General features: G+C 41.6%; 1 protein-coding gene across 2 annotated transcripts in view; it reads left to right on the forward strand.

Moving 5' to 3' along the window:
* The window catches only part of Lrrc7 (leucine rich repeat containing 7), a 307,126-nt gene that overhangs the window by 272,878 nt on the left and 16,289 nt on the right, over window positions 1-17,959 (forward strand). For both annotated transcript variants that reach the window (XM_050149461.1, XM_050149462.1), the window contains one exon: window positions 4,223-4,315. In XM_050149461.1, coding sequence (XP_050005418.1) covers window positions 4,223-4,315 — 93 coding nt within the window. The remainder of the gene's footprint in view (window positions 1-4,222; window positions 4,316-17,959) is intronic.

Below are 17,959 nucleotides of genomic sequence, written 5' to 3' on the forward strand. Positions count from 1 at the left end.
CAGCATTCAGTCGTAGATGGTTCTCAACTCTCTATCCCCAGCCCTGGCCCTCCCTCCTTCACTCCAGCTGTCTGAACACACTGGCTGAGCTGTCTTCTTTTTTCTCCACCTGAGTTTTCCAAGTGCTTGACAATCATGGTTGAAAGAACTGTTAACTTTCTGCCCCTGATTTTTCTCTTGCATCCCTCTCTGTTTCCAGACTTCCACATCCCATTCAAGGACCTTCTACTCATCATTCTTCTACGACCAAAAGTGTCTGGTTCTCCTTTCTCTCAACCCACCTCCAATCAAAACACCTCTATCAGGAACATCCTAAATTTCACACCTTCCTCACCACTCACACTCCCGACTCTGACTACTTCTGAAGCTTCGTAAATGCTCTCTTTCCTCCGCACCTCACTCTGATCTGTTCTTCTGCCAGAATTATCTTTTCAGAATGATAGCCATACCATGTCACTCCTCAATTCAAAATGATTTATTGGTTTCCTTGATGGCTGGATAAGTTTTTTACAGGAGAGTTTCATGTCTCAAAGGGTCTAGCCCTTGCTCACACAATTACAGAATAGTATAACGTCCCTGTGGGTCTAGCTCCTAGTCACATTGCCTTCTCTGCCTCACTGAGTTGTCTTTTAATCATGATGGTCTTGCTGTTTTTAATTACAATGTAGATATAATTTACATCCTGAAAACTGGAGTATTTAAAGTAGACAAGTTGCATACTAATATTTACATGGTTGGGTGTCCATCATTGTAATATAATTTTAGAACCTTCTCACTCTGAAAGGAAACCCTTAGCATTGACTGTCCATGCTCCCTCCTTCAGTCCTCGATGACTGCTCACCTGCCTCGACTCTACGAGCTGTCTCTTGTTGACACTGCATCTCTTGACGCTTGTCTTCACCTAGCTTTCCGTGCTCTGGAAGCAGATTTCTCTAAGACTCACTGTTCTAATTACAGTGATATCAACGCAGTCCAGAAGTGTCCAGTCAAGCAGCATGCAGGGGGAAGGTTGAGTCTCACAGCCCCACTGCTGACTGAGCTGAAGCTGTGCCTTAAACAGACATTTCATTTTGTCCCTTAACACAAAATTGACATACTGATTTTCACTACCTAAGTCATTTATTAACTTTTGGGACCTTTGCAAAATCATTGTATCCCAGATCCTTTCGGCCTCTCTGGCCTGTGAGGTTCTCTCTCTCCTCTTTGGGCCTCAGCAGGCAAGTGACACACCTCACCACAAGAGAAGTTTTTCCTCCCACGGTCTTGAGGAGACCTCAGACCCCTATCTTTCTGACACACATGATCATCCTGGGAAATCACAAGTGAAGTCTGTTTGTCACATTTATGAAGCAAGTGTCATCTTTATTGTGTCTGTCGTTAAAAATGTATTGAGACAGCTCTTCCCAGACCTGGCACCAGCCGCTCTGGTTTTCCTTAGCTTTCCAGCACATTCTAGATTTTCAGTAATACAAATTGAATCTAATCAATTCCTTGACTGGAATCTACTTGGAAATTTTCTACATAAAGGAAATTGGTCCTATAGTTCCCAGTTCTGTAGCGACCTGAGGGAAGTCAGTAAGCACACCGCCCATGCTGTTTGTTTCCACAAGAGATAGAACCAGATTTGTTGTTATACAGACAGATACATGTGTGTGTGCCCATGTGTACATTCATGAGTGTGTATTGTGTGAGTTTCCATGTGTATGTGTGAGTGTGCATGATAAGCACACCGCCCATGCTGTTTGTTTCCACAAGAGATAGAACCAGATTTGTTGTTATACAGACAGATACATGTGTGTGTGCCCATGTGTACATTCATGAGTGTGTATTGTGTGAGTTTCCATGTGTATGTGTGAGTGTGCATGTGTGAGTTTGCGTGTCCGTGTACTTCATCGTACAAAGTTCTGGGGTTTCGCTACAGCATTTTCTTTTTTTTAATATTTATTTATTTATTTATTTATTATGTATACAATATTCTATCTGTGTGTATGCCAGAAGAGGGCACCAGATCTCATTACAGATGGTTGTGAGCCACCATGTGGTTGCTGGGAATTGAACTCAGGACCTTTGGAAGAGCAGGCAATGCCCTTAACCGCTGAGCCATCTTTCCAGCCCTCACTACAGCATTTTCATATAAGAATATAATATACCTGCAGTGTTAACCCCTCTTTCCCTTTTCCCACCTTGCCATGACTCGTCTTCTTCCCTTAGATCAGTGGTTCTCAATCACCCTAGTGCTGCAACCCTTTAACAGTTTCTCATATTGTGACCCCACAACCACAAAGTTATTTTGTTGCTACTTCATAACTGTAGTTTTCCTACTATTATGAATAATAATGTAAATATCTGTGTTTTCTGATGGTCTTAGATGACCCATATGAAAGGATTGGTTGAACCCCCAAAGGGGTCACAACCCACAGGTTAAGCACCTCTTCCTTATAAGATTCTTCGTCTACCTTCATTTCATATTACATACACAACTTACGTGTCTATATAAAATCTAGGATCCATAAATGAGAGAAAATGTGCTATTAGATTTTTTTAGACTGACTCAATTTGCTTAATTTGACATTTGAAAATGCATGCATCTGTGAGCAAAGACAAAAGGAGAGATTTTAATTACATGGGATGCTTTCTTGTCATTTTCTAATTAATAAATAAAAGCCAAGAGGCAAAGTGCTACATAGAATAAATCTACAATATTCCCTCCAGCTGCATCAAGCTATTCTATGTTCATCCTCACAGGCTGAGAGGCATGTAAATTACAGACTATTATAAACTACCTTTGGCTACCCTGTGAAAACTAGTTTTAACAAGTCTACATCAGTCGAAGGAGAAGTTGTAATTAAGTGTATTTTTTAAGTGACTGAAAAAGTACTCTTGGCAATTGCACTTACAAGTAATTTAGAAATTATTCGCTGATAGATTGAAATTAGAAACCACAATAGTGGGTGGGTTTTTGCTCCTGTGTTGCACATGAACCCAAAGACAGTTAGATGCATTTTAGGAATGAGAACAGCCCTCTAAGGATGCTGCTACTAAGGAAGATTAGTTCATCCGAAGTCTGGTAACTCAAGTGCATGTTAAGTATAAAATGTGATTCATGTTTTCTTTGAACCATCTAAGAGGAGAGACTAGACGTGTGTTTAAAATAGAAGGCTAGAAAGTGCTTAGGGCATTCTCATTTAACTCGGTTCAGAGGCTGAATGAGTGGTGGCCAGAGGCATAAGGTTGCTTAACCAGCCAACAGGTCAGTCTTCTTAGGAACTTTTCCTTTGTGTGTTTATTTAAATACAAAGCTTATGCCAGTGTGGTTTTCATCATTTTTTTTCTTGACCTGTCAGTCAGCTCACTGTTGCCCTCTGGTGCCACTGGGTTCCCCTGCTGCCAGTACTTGTTCTGTACCTAACATTTGTGAGTCTCTTTTCTCTTCGTTTAACAATGAAATGCTGCCTCTTAGTCCAAGACTGTCACCATCTGGGGACCCCTGTCCCAGCCTCAGTACAGAACCCCAGATCTCATCTGTTGAGGTTGCTCAGGTCATCCTGCTGACTTCCTGTCTGTGAAAACTCTCGCAGTCAACATTTAAAAAAAAGTTTTGTTCCATTTCACTGCAGCCATAGCACACAGTAGACCATCCATTTGATGCTCTTGTTCCTGGGATTGCCCGTCAGAATGCTAGACCAAATTCCCCACACCCCTGAGACTCCCCAGTCTCTGTCTTGTGGACCACACTCTCTAACCTTGTGTCTGTTGAGGTTTGCCTTCTAGTCTTCCAGCTCCTGCCTCAACAGCTGCTACAAAACTCAGCCTCCATTTCCCTCAAACTAAAAACCCTAACAACCCTACCACTACAGTAACACTAGCCATAACACAACCATGCCTTCCATATTTAAATTGCTGTCTCTGCTTCCTCTCACTTGTCTGTATTTTTCCTAAGTAGTCTAGACATAGTTTGGACATGTGTGTAGTCTAGACATAATCTAGACCTGTTTAGAGTGGCAGAGACGGCTTCACCTCCAGTGTGCTCATGAGGCCTGGGTTTCTCAAGGTAGCTCCTGACGTATGGAGGCATAGAGAGTTATTACCCCTTTGGTGGAGTTTATGTTGTTTACCCCAGATCAACACGGTCTCACTAAAAATATGAGTAAATTGTAAACCTTGTCTGAAGCATTTACTTGTAATGGCTACTTGGTTTGACTTTTCGTATCTTCTTTCTTAGTTCTGTGTGAGAATAGAAAAGAACCCTGGACTTGGATTTAGTATCAGCGGTGGAATTAGTGGGCAAGGAAATCCTTTCAAACCTTCCGACAAGGTAAGTGAAGTCCTTCTTGACAATTTTAGTTTCGAAATGCTGCCTTCCACTGTTGCGCTGAGCTGATGTAGCTAACGATGAAGCCAGTCAGGAAGAAAAACACGTCTGTACAGGGAAAAACAAGCGTAGTGCTTGCCAGAAATAAAGTGAGAGGAACAAATAGCCTATTTGAGAAGAAAGGGATTTGGGGTACTATTCTCATGCTTGGTTTTCATGGAGTTATTTTTGGCCTCTTTGTTTTGACTTTACAGTTGTGTGTGGTAAAGAAATCTATCTAAGCAATTTATAAGAGAAATGTTCCAAAGACTTATTTGTGAATTGCTCACTTGTTGTTTAGGACAATGTTTTCTTATAGTGACAAAATGATCCCACTTTGACTGGGTGTTCGGGCCAGCCAGCAGCTGACCCTGATCTACAAGACTGGTTGGGTGTTCGGGCCAGCCAGCAGCTGACCCTGATCTACAAAACTGGTTGGGTGTTCGGGCCAGCCAGCAGCTGATCCTGATCTACCAGACTTGCAGGCAGTTTCATTAGCAGAAATTTTGGAAATGAAAAATCACAGAAAGCAAAATTTATAAGAAAATTAAAGTTGCATTATCAGAAGAACCAGACCCCCATCTCATTGGATGAATGAGTACTCTTCCTAGTTCCATTTGGGCCCCTATCTCCCAGCAGGCCAGCTTGACCCCAGGATGTACCATCTACCTTTCTACCCTGAGCTATCTAGCCTGCCCTACTACTATTAGTGCTTAACAATCTTATATTGAAACCAATGTGGATGAATTCATTGACAATTAAAACGATCTACCTTTGGTCTCACCAAACTGAATTACCTTAAGTGACTACATCAGGTCTAGACTTTTCATTTCACTGTTATTACAGAAGTGCTCACAGAATACTTTCTGAAAATAAAATCTACTTCTGAAGAAAACTTGAATGTGGGACAGAGGAGGTGGCTCAGTGGTTAAAGTACTAGCTTTGCAAGCCTGTAGTACAGAGTTTGGATTCCCAGAACCCACATAAAACCCAGTAGGCATCACAGCTAGCCTGTAATCCCCAGTGCAAGAAGAAGAGACAAGTTAACCTAGAGCAAACTGCTACTGGGAGCTGAATTTGAAAGCTCCTGGTTCAAGGGTGAGACCCTGAATTAATACATAAAGTGAGGTGATCAAGGAAGAAATTCAAAGTCAACCAACCTAACAGGTACATGTATACAAATGTGGCCCACACAGAAGAAACATACACACAACAAACAAACAGACACACACACACACACACACACACAGTCTGCTCCTATATGGCTATTTCTAAAGCCTCAAACAGGACCTTTATCCCATATTTTTTTCTAACCTTCCATACTCCCCCCATGCTAGAGAAGATAGAAATGGTTGGAATAGAATTCTTGACATGGTGATGTGTATCAGGAAAGATGTATAACAGTTTCCAGTCACTATAAGTGGAAAGACCCTTGGCCAGCAAGCTGTAGCAGCTACCTCCATGAAGGTCTGAGCATGAGGCAGGAGTACAGCATTGAAGACACTGGTCTGCCTGTATTGACATTTTTTTATATGATACAGACTTATAAAGTTAAAGTAATTGATGATCTTGTTAAGGCAACCTCTTATTTAATTTTATAAATTAACAACAAAATTTCAAATTATCAGATACATGTATGATGCATTATTTAAACTCCATGCCCTCATATCTTATTCATCTTGATCCTCTCTTTTTAATTCTTTATTGGTGTATAGTTGTTACATAAAGAGATGAATTTCAAGCCGGGCGGTGGTGGCGCACGCCTTTAATCCCAGCACTCGGGAGGCAGAGGCAGGTGGATCTCTGTGAGTTCGAGGCCAGCCTGGTCTACAAGAGCTAGATTTCGGTATCACTCTCCTGGTCCCCTTTCCCACCCTGTTAGTTCCCTTGTTCTTCCCAAATACTTCCCTTCAATTTTTGTATCATATGCATTATGTGTATGAAAAACATATAACTTGAGGTTATACACATGAGAAAGCATGTACATGTTTGTCTTTCTGACTCTTATTCTTTTAATTATGTGATCTCCAGTTCCATCCACTTTGCTGCAAATGAGATGATTTCATTCTTTACAGCTGAATAAATAAATCTCTATTATGGGAGTGGGGAGAGATCTGTCCATCGTCTGTCAATGGACAACTGAGCTGATTCACAATGTTACTGTGAAAAATGTCACGGAGAATACGCGTGTGTAAATATCTCTGCGTTGTGCTAATAGTCCTTCAGAGGTAGTTCCAGATGTGATACAGCTGGGTCGTGAGGTAGCTCTGCTTTGGGTTTTGTTTTTTAAAGGAATCTCTATCTTGACTTTCCTGGTGAATTCGTTGCTGAGGGGATGTTTAATTTTCAGGCCTTTCTATATGTGGCTATTAAACCTCTGTCCAAGGTGTTGGGAAAAACTTGCTCTGTTTTAAAGGATGTCTCCTCTCACTTGCTATTGCCTCTCCTGTGAAGAAGCTTTAGATTTCGTGTGGCATCACCTGTCATTCCTCAGTTCCATCTCCTGTATGATTGAAGCCCTACCCAGAAAGTCCTCACCTGTGTCCATCGGAGTGTTCCCACTGTTTCAAAGTTTCAGTTCTCACACTAAGGTCTTTGATCCACTTTAAATTTATTTCTGTGCACAGTGAAAGATAATGGGCCTAGCTTCACATTCTGTGTGTGATGCCCAGTTAACTCAGGACCATTTATTACAGAGGTCTTTCTCCAGGGGACTTCCTGGCACCTTTGACAGTGGCTGTGTGGCTGACCACTCTTCTTGCCTTTGGCCTCATATCCTTTCCCTGAGTGGACTCCCCGACCATCCTTCAGGTGGCTGCCATTCAAGAGATCTGCTCCTCTCCTTTCTCTCGGCACAGAAAATTTCTCACCCTACTTTTGGAAGATAGGCGATAATGTTTTTAAATTAAGGATAAACTCATTGCTGGATAGGGTGTTAGAATAATGCTTCATGTCTGCTGTCTCCAAGTGCAAAGCCTGAGAACTTAGCCTTCAGCACCATTCCCTTCTGCCAAGGTGACTACAAAATTCTTATACACATTCATTTAATTATTGTTTGGGTAGCTTTACTGTGTCTGTGATCTTGTAACTCTTCCGGTTAAATGTCGCAGATAGAGAGTTTGGATTGTTTCATGCGGCTGTTGAAGGATTCTTCCCTGAAAGTACTGTTCTTTGCCTGATTACACTGCAAACCATTTTGCAGTCTAAATCGTGCGTCTCTGTTGTTGCAGAACTGAAGGGAGTAGCCAGAATTTCAAATCTACAGAACATTGTTCAAGTTAGAAATACTTTCCTTGGAAATCTAAACTTGTGATGGATTTCTGATTAACAACATCCAAATGGTCTAAAGATGTTGACGCCAACAGTTTACACAGGAATTTAGTCTGCTCCCTGGGGGAGAGTTCCATGTCTGCATCACCCGGTTTCCCTTCCTCAGCTTCATGCTCCATGCTGATAGAGACTGCTGGGTTCAGCAGCACATTTTTCTTATCCCAGCCCTGGGGAAGGTGAGGCAGACAGAAACCCAGAGCTTATAGCCAGTTACCATAGCTTATTTGGAAGCTGCAGGCCATAAAAGTCCTATCTCAACAAAAGATGGTGGGCTGCATGAGGAATGAATGACATCTGAGGTAGTCTAGCCTTCATGCGCACATCTACACATATGCATTTCATATGCACATGATGCTCAAACATGCACATACATACATACCTACACACGGGGGGGGCTTATACTTATCTCTGAAAACTAATAGTGAAAGGATGAAAATACACTAACATATTCTTCTCTACCGTGTTGAAAAAGAAATTACCTTTTCATTAGTGGACTAATTCACAGCTGGAGAGGAAAGGTACCAAATTAAGTAGCAATTTAAATTCAACAGATACTGCCTGAGTCTGAAGTAGCCATGTCACAGAGACTCTAGTCTGCAGGGTAATGCATGCTCCCTTCCAGTGAACAAATCATGCTTTAGCTATATTCCTGGACACAGGCTGTGTCGCTAAGTTTGTTGTTCACGGAGCTTTGAGCTCTCGACTGCTGAGAATCTTTGACCATCTGAAGTCCTGAAGGCGCTGAGGAGTTTGTATGCTACAGTTAGCTGTAAATTTGTCTCATTGTGTTCGGTATTATCGATGCTGTTGTGGTCAGTTCCAAAGACTGGTGGGTGTGAAGGAATGTCCATGCTGGTGAGAAGCAGGGAGAGCATGGAGCAGTCCCCGAACAGAAGGCAGGAGTAGGCAAGCAAACGGGAACTGAGTTGCTCAGGGCACAGAAGTTGCCAGCTAAGTTCTGACTTGTATGAGATTCCTGCGGTAATCACCTCAGACAAGCCCAGGCCTTCACCTCGCCTTTAGATGGACTTGGGATCAAGTCTCACAAGACAAGCCATTTCATACACTGGAGTGTTTGGAGCAGCAGCTGAAGCAAAGTTGACTTCCCTCCAAGACCCAAGGCGATCCTGAGCAAATGTGACCCCTTGGGATAAAGGAATCCGTGTGATTAACTCTGCAGCTGACAGTCAAAACAATATTTAGTACATAAAAAAAACAACTCAGCACAAAACTTTGGAAAACTACTTTTATGTATTTGTAAGGAGAAAGTGGTGGGACACAGTGTGAATGGCCTTTTATGATGCCCACCTCTTTCCTCTCAGTTAAGGGGACAGAAATTGTGGTCCAGCTTACCATCAGAGAGAAACGCTGCTATCACAGTAGCGAGATGCCGTTTAGATGAAAGATTTCAATCCAATACATCTAATGATAACGCAGTAAAAAGCAAATATTATTTATTAACAATCATGTGCCAGGCACTGTAGGAAGCGTATTTTGTGTGTAACCTCGTGTGATCATTTTGGCATCAGGTAGAATTGTCATCACCATGTTACTGAGTCCCAGAGGGATTCATTAACACGACCAAGGTCGTTTAGCTAATCTGTGACAGACAAAACCTGAAACCGAATTGATCTGACTCCAAATCTTTTCCTTTTAAGCCCTAACACACTTCCAACTGCAGATGCTACTTAGTGGCAGAGCGTATGATGAGCTCAAGTCCCGTGGCGTCGAAACGCGTGCCATCTTCTAATACTGAGAGTATTATAGATCCCCTAATTAGTCAAAATCCTCACATTTGCTTCAACAAACCCGTGGACGTCGGCATGCCCCCTCCACTGATCCTCAGTCAGGAGCCTACAGTAGATGGAGGACTGCTGACGAATTTCTGTAACTTGTGCACTCAGGGATCCTTGCAGTGGTGATTCTGTCAAGGAAAGAAACTCGCTGTGCTTGTACTGAAACACTCACACTGATTCGTGGTTGCAAAATCCCAGGGATTTCCCACTGTGAGTTCCGCTAGAGACTGAGAAACAAAGCACCGGAGTAACAGACAAATGACGCCAGTCTGCAATCCTTCATCAAGCAACCCAAGGTCCTTTGAAAGATCTGATGAAACATTCAAAACTCATCATCCAGGGACTAGCTCATTCCTTGCTCCCTTTGCTGAGAGGACTAACTGCCTAGAATTTAACATCTTTTCAGGGAAACATGCACTGAGATCTGAACACTGGCTGACAGGAGAGCTTTGTCGTAGACCCAGGCTGCCCACGGGGGCTTACAGGAGGAAACAGCCATACCCCTAGGGAGCCACGGTTACTCTCCACAGTCCCTCAGATGCCAAAGCTAGGCCAACACCATGGAGTTCAACCGTTTTTCCACCTTGGGAAATCTGAATTTCTGTCACCTCAGAAGTGATGGGAGAAATGAATCCCTGTTTATTTGTTTGTCTGGTTTTTTATTTTAATTTGATACAGGCAAAAGTCCAAGCCCTGGGAGGAGTGTTGAAAAATATACAGCAGTCACCAGTGAACTTTAAGTAAATGTCATAGAGTCTCAGGGTTGTCATCAAGTTATTTTCAAATGATTGTTTCTAGATGCCGAGATGAGCTGAAGCAGGGCTCCAGCCCTTTCCACACTATCTTCCATTCCTGGAAGCAATAAGGCCTTTTCTTTTGTGTAGATACTGGCATTGCATTGAGTTAAGGTTTTCATAAGGTCAATATTAAAAAAAAGAAAGATAGGCACAAAACTGGACATTTTTCAGACACCTTTGCCCCAGGACACCAATACCTCGACATCTGTGGCCAGACACACACACACAAAAAAAATATATTTTTTTTTCTTATCCTCATGTTATTGGATGATTCGTAAACAAACGTATGCTTTTAAATTCTGAAAGAAAAAAAAAACAGAGTCTGTGTGTTTCTCGTCTCTTTGTGGATATGAAAAACACAAGCAGCAAATATATTTGTCTGGAGCTTTTCATCACATGTGATTTATACTTACATGAATATTCATCCACACGGAACACGTCCCTCTCTTCCCTTTGTATAAGTGCTGGATAGATATGATTTATTGTCAGTAGTCATAAATTCACTTTATAATATAATTTACATATCTGCCCCGCGTTTACTTCTACTTCAAGACGAAGTGATTATGGAATGGTTTTGGAGACGCTATCAGTTAAGTTGAAAAGAATGATGAAGAGGGAGGGATAGATTTCTTGGCGCTTATTAACTCAATTTTTGGATGGCATTTATTAGAAAGAGATCGAAACGGACAGTATTTCATGTGTAAACCCGAATTCTTTAAGAGGAGTGCTAAGCATGTGTTACTTACAACACACTGAGTGCTCCCCGATACGTCTCATCCCATTGCAACTTGAGGTTATTTCAGGACAGTAAAATGAAACATGAGGATTTAAAAAAAAATTAAAAGTGAATTATTGCCCATTTCCCTCAGTGTCTCAATACTGGGTTAGAAGCCCTGATGCCCTTGGCAGAAAGTTAGTCTTTACGATCAATAGGATTCCTTTGGGTGTGACTCCTGTAGAGCTTTCCTAAAGAGCAAGTGATGCCTGTTAACCTATTGGAAAACATGGGCATCGACACACTTAAACATTCAAAATATGTAGATTCTGACTTAGGAAAACAATCAACATCACTCGGTACAGTCTCAGTTCTTGGGAAAACATACAAAGGTATACAGGTAAAAATAAAAAAAGAAGGTGGCTAAAAAGTAGCATATTGGGGTCTTAGAGAGATTATTCAGCCATTAAGAGCACCAGCTGCTTTTGCATAGAACCAAGCTTAGTTCCCAGCTCACAGCCACCTGTAGCTTCAGTCGCAGGGATCCAGCACCCTCTTCCGGCCTCCACAAGCATTGCATGCATGTTGGACACGTTCTCGTTCAGACAAAGCACTCATACAAGTAAAATTCTTTTTAAAATAAATATTTTTAAATAGCATTTTAGCTGGTGCACACTGTAACTGCAATACTCAGGATTCTGAGTCAGGGGAGTCTTTACAAGCTCAAGTCCAGACAGCTTAGAGTACATACTGAATTTGAGGCCAGCCTGGGCTACATAGCAAGACCCTGTCTCAAACTCCACCACCACCAAGGTTTTTCATGTCCAGCTGTGCTACCATCAACACTTACATTGTTAACATCTCTCTGATGCCCCACACTGGCTAGCTAGCATGGAACAAAATCAGCCTAAAAATAGAAAATAGAACAGCAAAGGATTTACAGACTCCATTTTCGTTTGTTTCTATTCATTGAAAAAATGTCATATATTTACTATCAAAACACAAACGCACTTCAAAGCCACTCATAAGTCATGTCTTATAAAACCCCCAGAAAGGGGGGCTGCTGAGAGCCTGAGCATAGGAGGTGTGCGGACTCCACCACACTCTTTATAGAGTGACCCCATTTTCAGCTGTGTTCAGGAAACTCATAATGTTCAGGCCTCCTACTTAAAAAGACATTAAACAATGTAGACTATTTGGAACAATTATGAAGCCTTATTACTAAAACTAGAACATAATGAATAGAAAGTAATCATAGTCAGTTCTCTGCATACAGCAATTTTAACATTTTATTTAAATAATATTTGTGATATGCATGAGATATTCATATGCTCTGTTTTCCCTCATTTTGCCCTGAAGTTCTGTGCTACGAGGGGGCTAGTGTTTTGTCTCCTGATCCTGACTTCCGAAGAGTCACTGAGAAACAACGTCCGGATGTCATACTGAACCTTGCACCGTGTATTTGTCTGTCAGAGTCTGAGATGGGGATCTTTGTCAACTTGGCTGGAATCTGTCAGGGAACTGAGGAAGCAGGGAGGTTGGGGAAGGAAAGTGTGCTGGTAGAGTCTGGTCCCACAGGCTGCTATTTGGGCTGTCGCAGATCCATCACTATAGCCCCAGAGCAGTCAGTCTGTCCTGAGCGGCAGGCAACGCTGGAGAGAATGGTGCAACTTCCACACATTTTCCGAAAGGGAGATTGTAGGCCAAGGGTGGTTTTCTAATCCTCAGGAACTTCCAGTAGAACCTGCAGGGGAGGCCACTGGTCAGGAAAGGGAGCCGGGATAGATCTCTACCAAGATGTTATCAACAAAATTCTTTTGTTTATTTGTTTTATTGTTGTTATTGAGGTATATATCTTTGAACCCTGCCCTCTCCCCCCTCAAAAAAAAAACAGAAAGAAAAAAGAAAAAAGCACTTTGTAAAACCAAGCATTTATAGGAAGGAACATACTTCTGGAGCAAACACCCTGGGAATTTTCTTAAAGCCAAGTGTGAACTTTAATAAAAACCAAACATGAGCCAAGTGAACACCAAATACATTCTCACTGTTTGTGGCTTTGCTCCAATTCATCAAACAGCTCTCGGGAGGCAATAAGATGGCTTAGCTTAGTAGTCAAAGATGCTTGCCTCTGCCTGATGGCCTGAGTTCAGTCTGCAGAACCCACAAGGGAGAAGGAGAAAACCAGCTCTCAGAAGTTGTCCTCTGACTTCCATGTGCACTATACACGCTGTGGTACATTCACAAATCATGCACCCTAAACAAATTAATAAACGTAAAAAAATGAGAGGGTGAAAAGAAGGAAAGACCTTAAGGACGTCACTTTTAACATGACATTTTCCATTTTTCCTGAAATGATTTACATTAATTCAACACAAAGTCCCAGAAATATACTCAACAGCCAACCAATACAGTTATTCTTTATTTCAAATATATGTAAATTGTATATAAGTTTAAGATGAATCCAAGGTTAAACTAAGCAACAATAAATGCAAAACACCAAATTATACACATTCATACCGTCACCTTTACGATGTCAGTAAAGCACATCCATGTGCAAGTTCTTAGAGACTAATATAAAAAAACTGTGTCCCCTACTTAAAATCTCTACCAAAATCAGACTAGATTCTTTGCCACTGTTATTTCACCAGTGAAGACATCAATAAATAACTCCTTTTGGTGTTGAGTTAAATGGTGAAGTGGGGAAAGAAATTCCTATCTAATTTTTAATTGTCTTCTTTGCTTATGGACATCCTCTATTCAACTAAGAATGGCTAATTAGGCCTATTTCCTAGATTTTGTGTTTTGGTTTCCTTTCCTGTAACTAAAAATACCCTGGCCAAGCAATTTAAGGAAGGGATGGTTTATTTTTGACTTACAGTTCCAGGGGGATGTAGTCCATCACGGCAGGGCAGGTAGTGCCATGGGAAGACAGAGGGTCACATTCCATGGAGGTAAGGAAATAGGGTGAACAAGAAGGTGGGGATAGACTGTAAGATCTCAAGGCTGCCTCCCATCCCCTCTCCTTCACCTTGTCCAGCAAGGCTCTACCTCCTAAACTCAACCAGGGACACCTGCAACCAGTGTTGAAGCCTATGAGCCTCTGCAGGACATTTCTCACTGAAGCTACCACTTGGGAAATGGTCTCCTTATGACAGGAAAGTCACACAAATCTATAAATTACACTGGGTCAGATGGTTAGGTTCAGGTGACCATCTCAGATTCATAACTGAGTGCAATCTGTAGGACCAGAGGCCCAAGAACCATTTTTGCTGATGCTTCTATGGATTCTGTTGGGTGTGAGATGCACCCATTGGCTTACCAGGGCCAGGACATGTACCTTACCTGACTGGTGGTCCTTCAGACAAATTCCCAGTCCTAGATGTGTAAGCAGAGGGCTCTTTTTTCTTTGACCTATAACTTTTAGAAAAACTGTACATGTAGTAAGTGAAAATAGTTGCTTTTCAAATTTCGTATACTACAGGATGTGGAGCTAGAGACGTGATTAGAACATGTGATTAGAACATTAGTTGGTAGAAAACTTGCCTAGCAAGCTTGTCCTGAGCTCTGTTTTCAACACTGCCTAAATCTGTTGTGATGGTGTACACCTGGAACCCCAAAATGTGGGAAGTAAAGGTTGGTGGGTAAAAGCTCAAGGTCACCCTCAGCTCTGTAGTAGGTTTGAGTCCAGCTGCAGATAAAACAGACCCTGTCCCCAAAACAGCATGCAAATGTAGAATAGAAGTGAAAAAGAAGAGAGAAAATTGCGCTCTCGAACATTCTGTTGAGAGCCTCTTCATCCAAGCGCACCAGGGATTCTGAACTGCAGTGTCTATGGGATAATTGTCGCCAGACATTTTGACCTCTTGATTTCAATGTCACTTCTAAGAAGTATCTCTACAATGGTCTCACTACACAGCACTGCATAAGCTGTTCAAACATTATTAAACCTACAAGAAACATGACTTGATTTTTATATAACTTAGGAAAAACATTTTCTCACCACCAAAAATTTAAGTTAAGTGAAAAGAAAGTTTAAATTCATCACTTTCCGGTTCATGATTTTGAAATGATGCATGCGGTCCAAAAATAACACATTAGCGGGGCTTTGAGGGAGCCTGCAGGGGTGATAGGTGGAGCCTACACACCGCCACTATTTTAGGAAGAGCTTAGAGGAGAAGCCACAGTCACCTCTGTTTATCTCCTGTCTTTTGTAGTTTCGGCAACCATTAGAGGCTTAGACAGAATCAGTAACCTGGGTGAAGCTAAGCAGTCCAGACTTCTTCCACTGCCAAGGTTTCATAGCACACATTAGCTGTGCAGGACTCAAAGAGTAACACTAGTGTGTGCCATCCCTACCCCATCTCTCCAGAAGCCAGAGATCTGGGCCAGACGTAGCTCTTGTTAGATATTGTGTCATAGCAATAAGAGAAGCAACTATTATAAAGATGACCAGAAAGGAGACACCTAGAAAATGTATGACAGAGATTCAAACTAAAATTGCACAATTGACTATTGTCCTATCCTGGGAGAAGAGACACGTGCAGTCTGGTCTTTGGAGTTATCTCATTCTAAAAACCTTTTAGTGCACAAATAAAAATAAATGCTTCTGACTTCTTGAGAGCACCGCAATATAAGCAACTTATTCAATTTTTCTCTGAGGCTGCTTTTAGACCGGCTCGTAGCATATTCCCTAGACTGTGGTCTTTTGGGGAAATAGAATATAAGAGCTAAAACTGCACCTGGTTTTGGCAGTTGTATGATTATGTTTTTAATTTTAGCAATTGTTCCAGGAATCCCATTGCAGTCTCACAGATAATCACCTGAGAGGCTCAAAGGGATGTTTCCACCGCTGTGTATATCTTAGTGAAAATTTTGAGCTGAGAAGAGTTTCCTCTGGTATTTTCTCAGTGGTCATGTTATGTCTGAGAGGGCTGGTTCTAGCTCAGAGTTTGAGAGCCCCATCTCGTGAGGCAGGAGGGTAGGACAGAGAGAGAGAGTGAGGTTCATGGTCATATTGCATCTTTAGTCCAGAAGCAATGAGAGATGAATTCTGGCATTCAGCTAGCTTCCTACTTTCTTTCTCTTTTCTTTTCATTTTATTCTTTCTGGAACTGACTTATGGAGTGGTGCTGTCCACACTTAGAGTCTTGTTTTCTCAGTTAACCTCTCTGGAAACACTCTCACAGATAGGCCTAGGGGTGTGTCTCCAAGTGATTTTCATTCCAGTCAACTTTACAGCAAAGATTAATCACCAGTTTTTTATTGTTATTACATTTATTTGTTTATTTGTTGTGTTGTCTGTGCACCTGCACAAGTGTGTGTGCACTGTGGCACACACGTGGAGGTCAGAGAACAATCTTAGAAGTTGGGTCTCTCGTTCTACCATGTGAGTCCAGGGATCAAACTCAGGTTGTGGACCTGATGGCGACACCTTCACCAGCTGAGCCATCACGCTGGTTCCCATCACAACCTTTTATGAGTATTAAACTTCACCATTTGGGGAGAAGCACACCATTCAGCTGCTGGTGCCCTTCCTTCTTTCTCTTCCCTTTTCGTTTTTTCCATCCCCTATCTTGGTCTCCTCTCTTCTTAGTTTCTAATGGCGATGGAACAAATACCTTTTCTTGCTCCACATAAATTCTTCTGTTACTAAGGCAGCAGATTGTTCAAAGTCTAAGACCTGACACATAGCAATTAAACTTTAAGAGAGTTCACCATCACATAATATCATGCTGTCTTTGTCTTTGGGGTGTCCATTACAGAGGCTGTACTGCAGAGTGATCTAACATTGCTTCTAGAAGCCTTGATAGAAGTAAATCTAGGTTGCCTGCTTTGTGGAGGAAGCTGGTACTTAATCCTCTGGAGAGAAAGCAATGTCCCCTGCAACACTATGAAACATCCAGTTCTGTTTGCTTCTTTAATGAGTCATTTTCCCTCTGGAAACTCTCTCTGAACTTTCATACTTACAGGAATACATAAAAGACTATATTCTAAAACATTTGATGTAAAAATAAAATATTCTGAATTGTAACATATATAATTTTTACTTGTGATACGGCCTTCTTAGAAACCATTTCCAAGTAGTAACTAAAGGTAATACTTTAGGGAATTTTAAAAAGAGGTATTTCATGCATTGAGGTTGCAGGAACCTTACGGCTAGTTCTATTTTTGTGTCTACGTTGACAATAGCTGAGATTGTCACAGTCATTCACCTTCATCATTAAGAAAACCATATAAAGTTCTGTTCTCCTCAAAGTTAGAATGTGAAGTGCTGGCCTTGCAGACTTAACTTGGAAACTCCTTGGATGGTATTCAGAGACTAGATAACCAGAATAGGTCAGATCTTAACACTGATGCTTTCATAACCCTGTTTATGGATGCTTCGTGAAGATCACATAACTTGCAAATAGACAAATTTTAATACGGGACAGAAATGTAGAGGCTGGAAAGATGTCTTAGTGATTAAGATCACATATTGCTTGCAGAGGACCCAAGTCCAGGCCCAGCTTCCATATCAGGTGCCTCACAATCACCTGCAATTCTAGCTCCAGGAAGATCTGATACTCTGAGAACTCTTGAACTCGTGTGAACATACCGCATTCAGATACACACACACACACACACACACACAATTAAAACTACATGACAACAGGTCATGTCAAGTAGAGCAGCCAGCGGGCCCTAACAGGATTAGCAATGTCAAACATCTATAGTGGTCTCTGATACATGACTCTTAGCGATCTAAGTAAATATCACATGCACCCAAATGTTAATATCTACAAAGAACAAGAATTCCGTCTTTGGAAATAACTTTGTAGCACCCATGGTGCTCTGCTCTGAGACATCATTTAGCATCTAGGAGGAGTACCAAGTTAAACCATGTGTCTGAGTCACTAAGGAACCATGGAGAAATCACTAGGTGAGAGACATTAGTCAAACGTAGTCAGAGATGCCATAAACTACAGAAGAG

The sequence above is a fragment of the Alexandromys fortis genome, unplaced genomic scaffold (genome assembly GCF_014885135.2).
Source record: "Alexandromys fortis isolate MF-2015 unplaced genomic scaffold, M_Fortis_MF-2015_v1.1 scaffold_68, whole genome shotgun sequence".
NCBI classification, from domain to species: domain Eukaryota; kingdom Metazoa; phylum Chordata; class Mammalia; order Rodentia; family Cricetidae; genus Alexandromys; species Alexandromys fortis.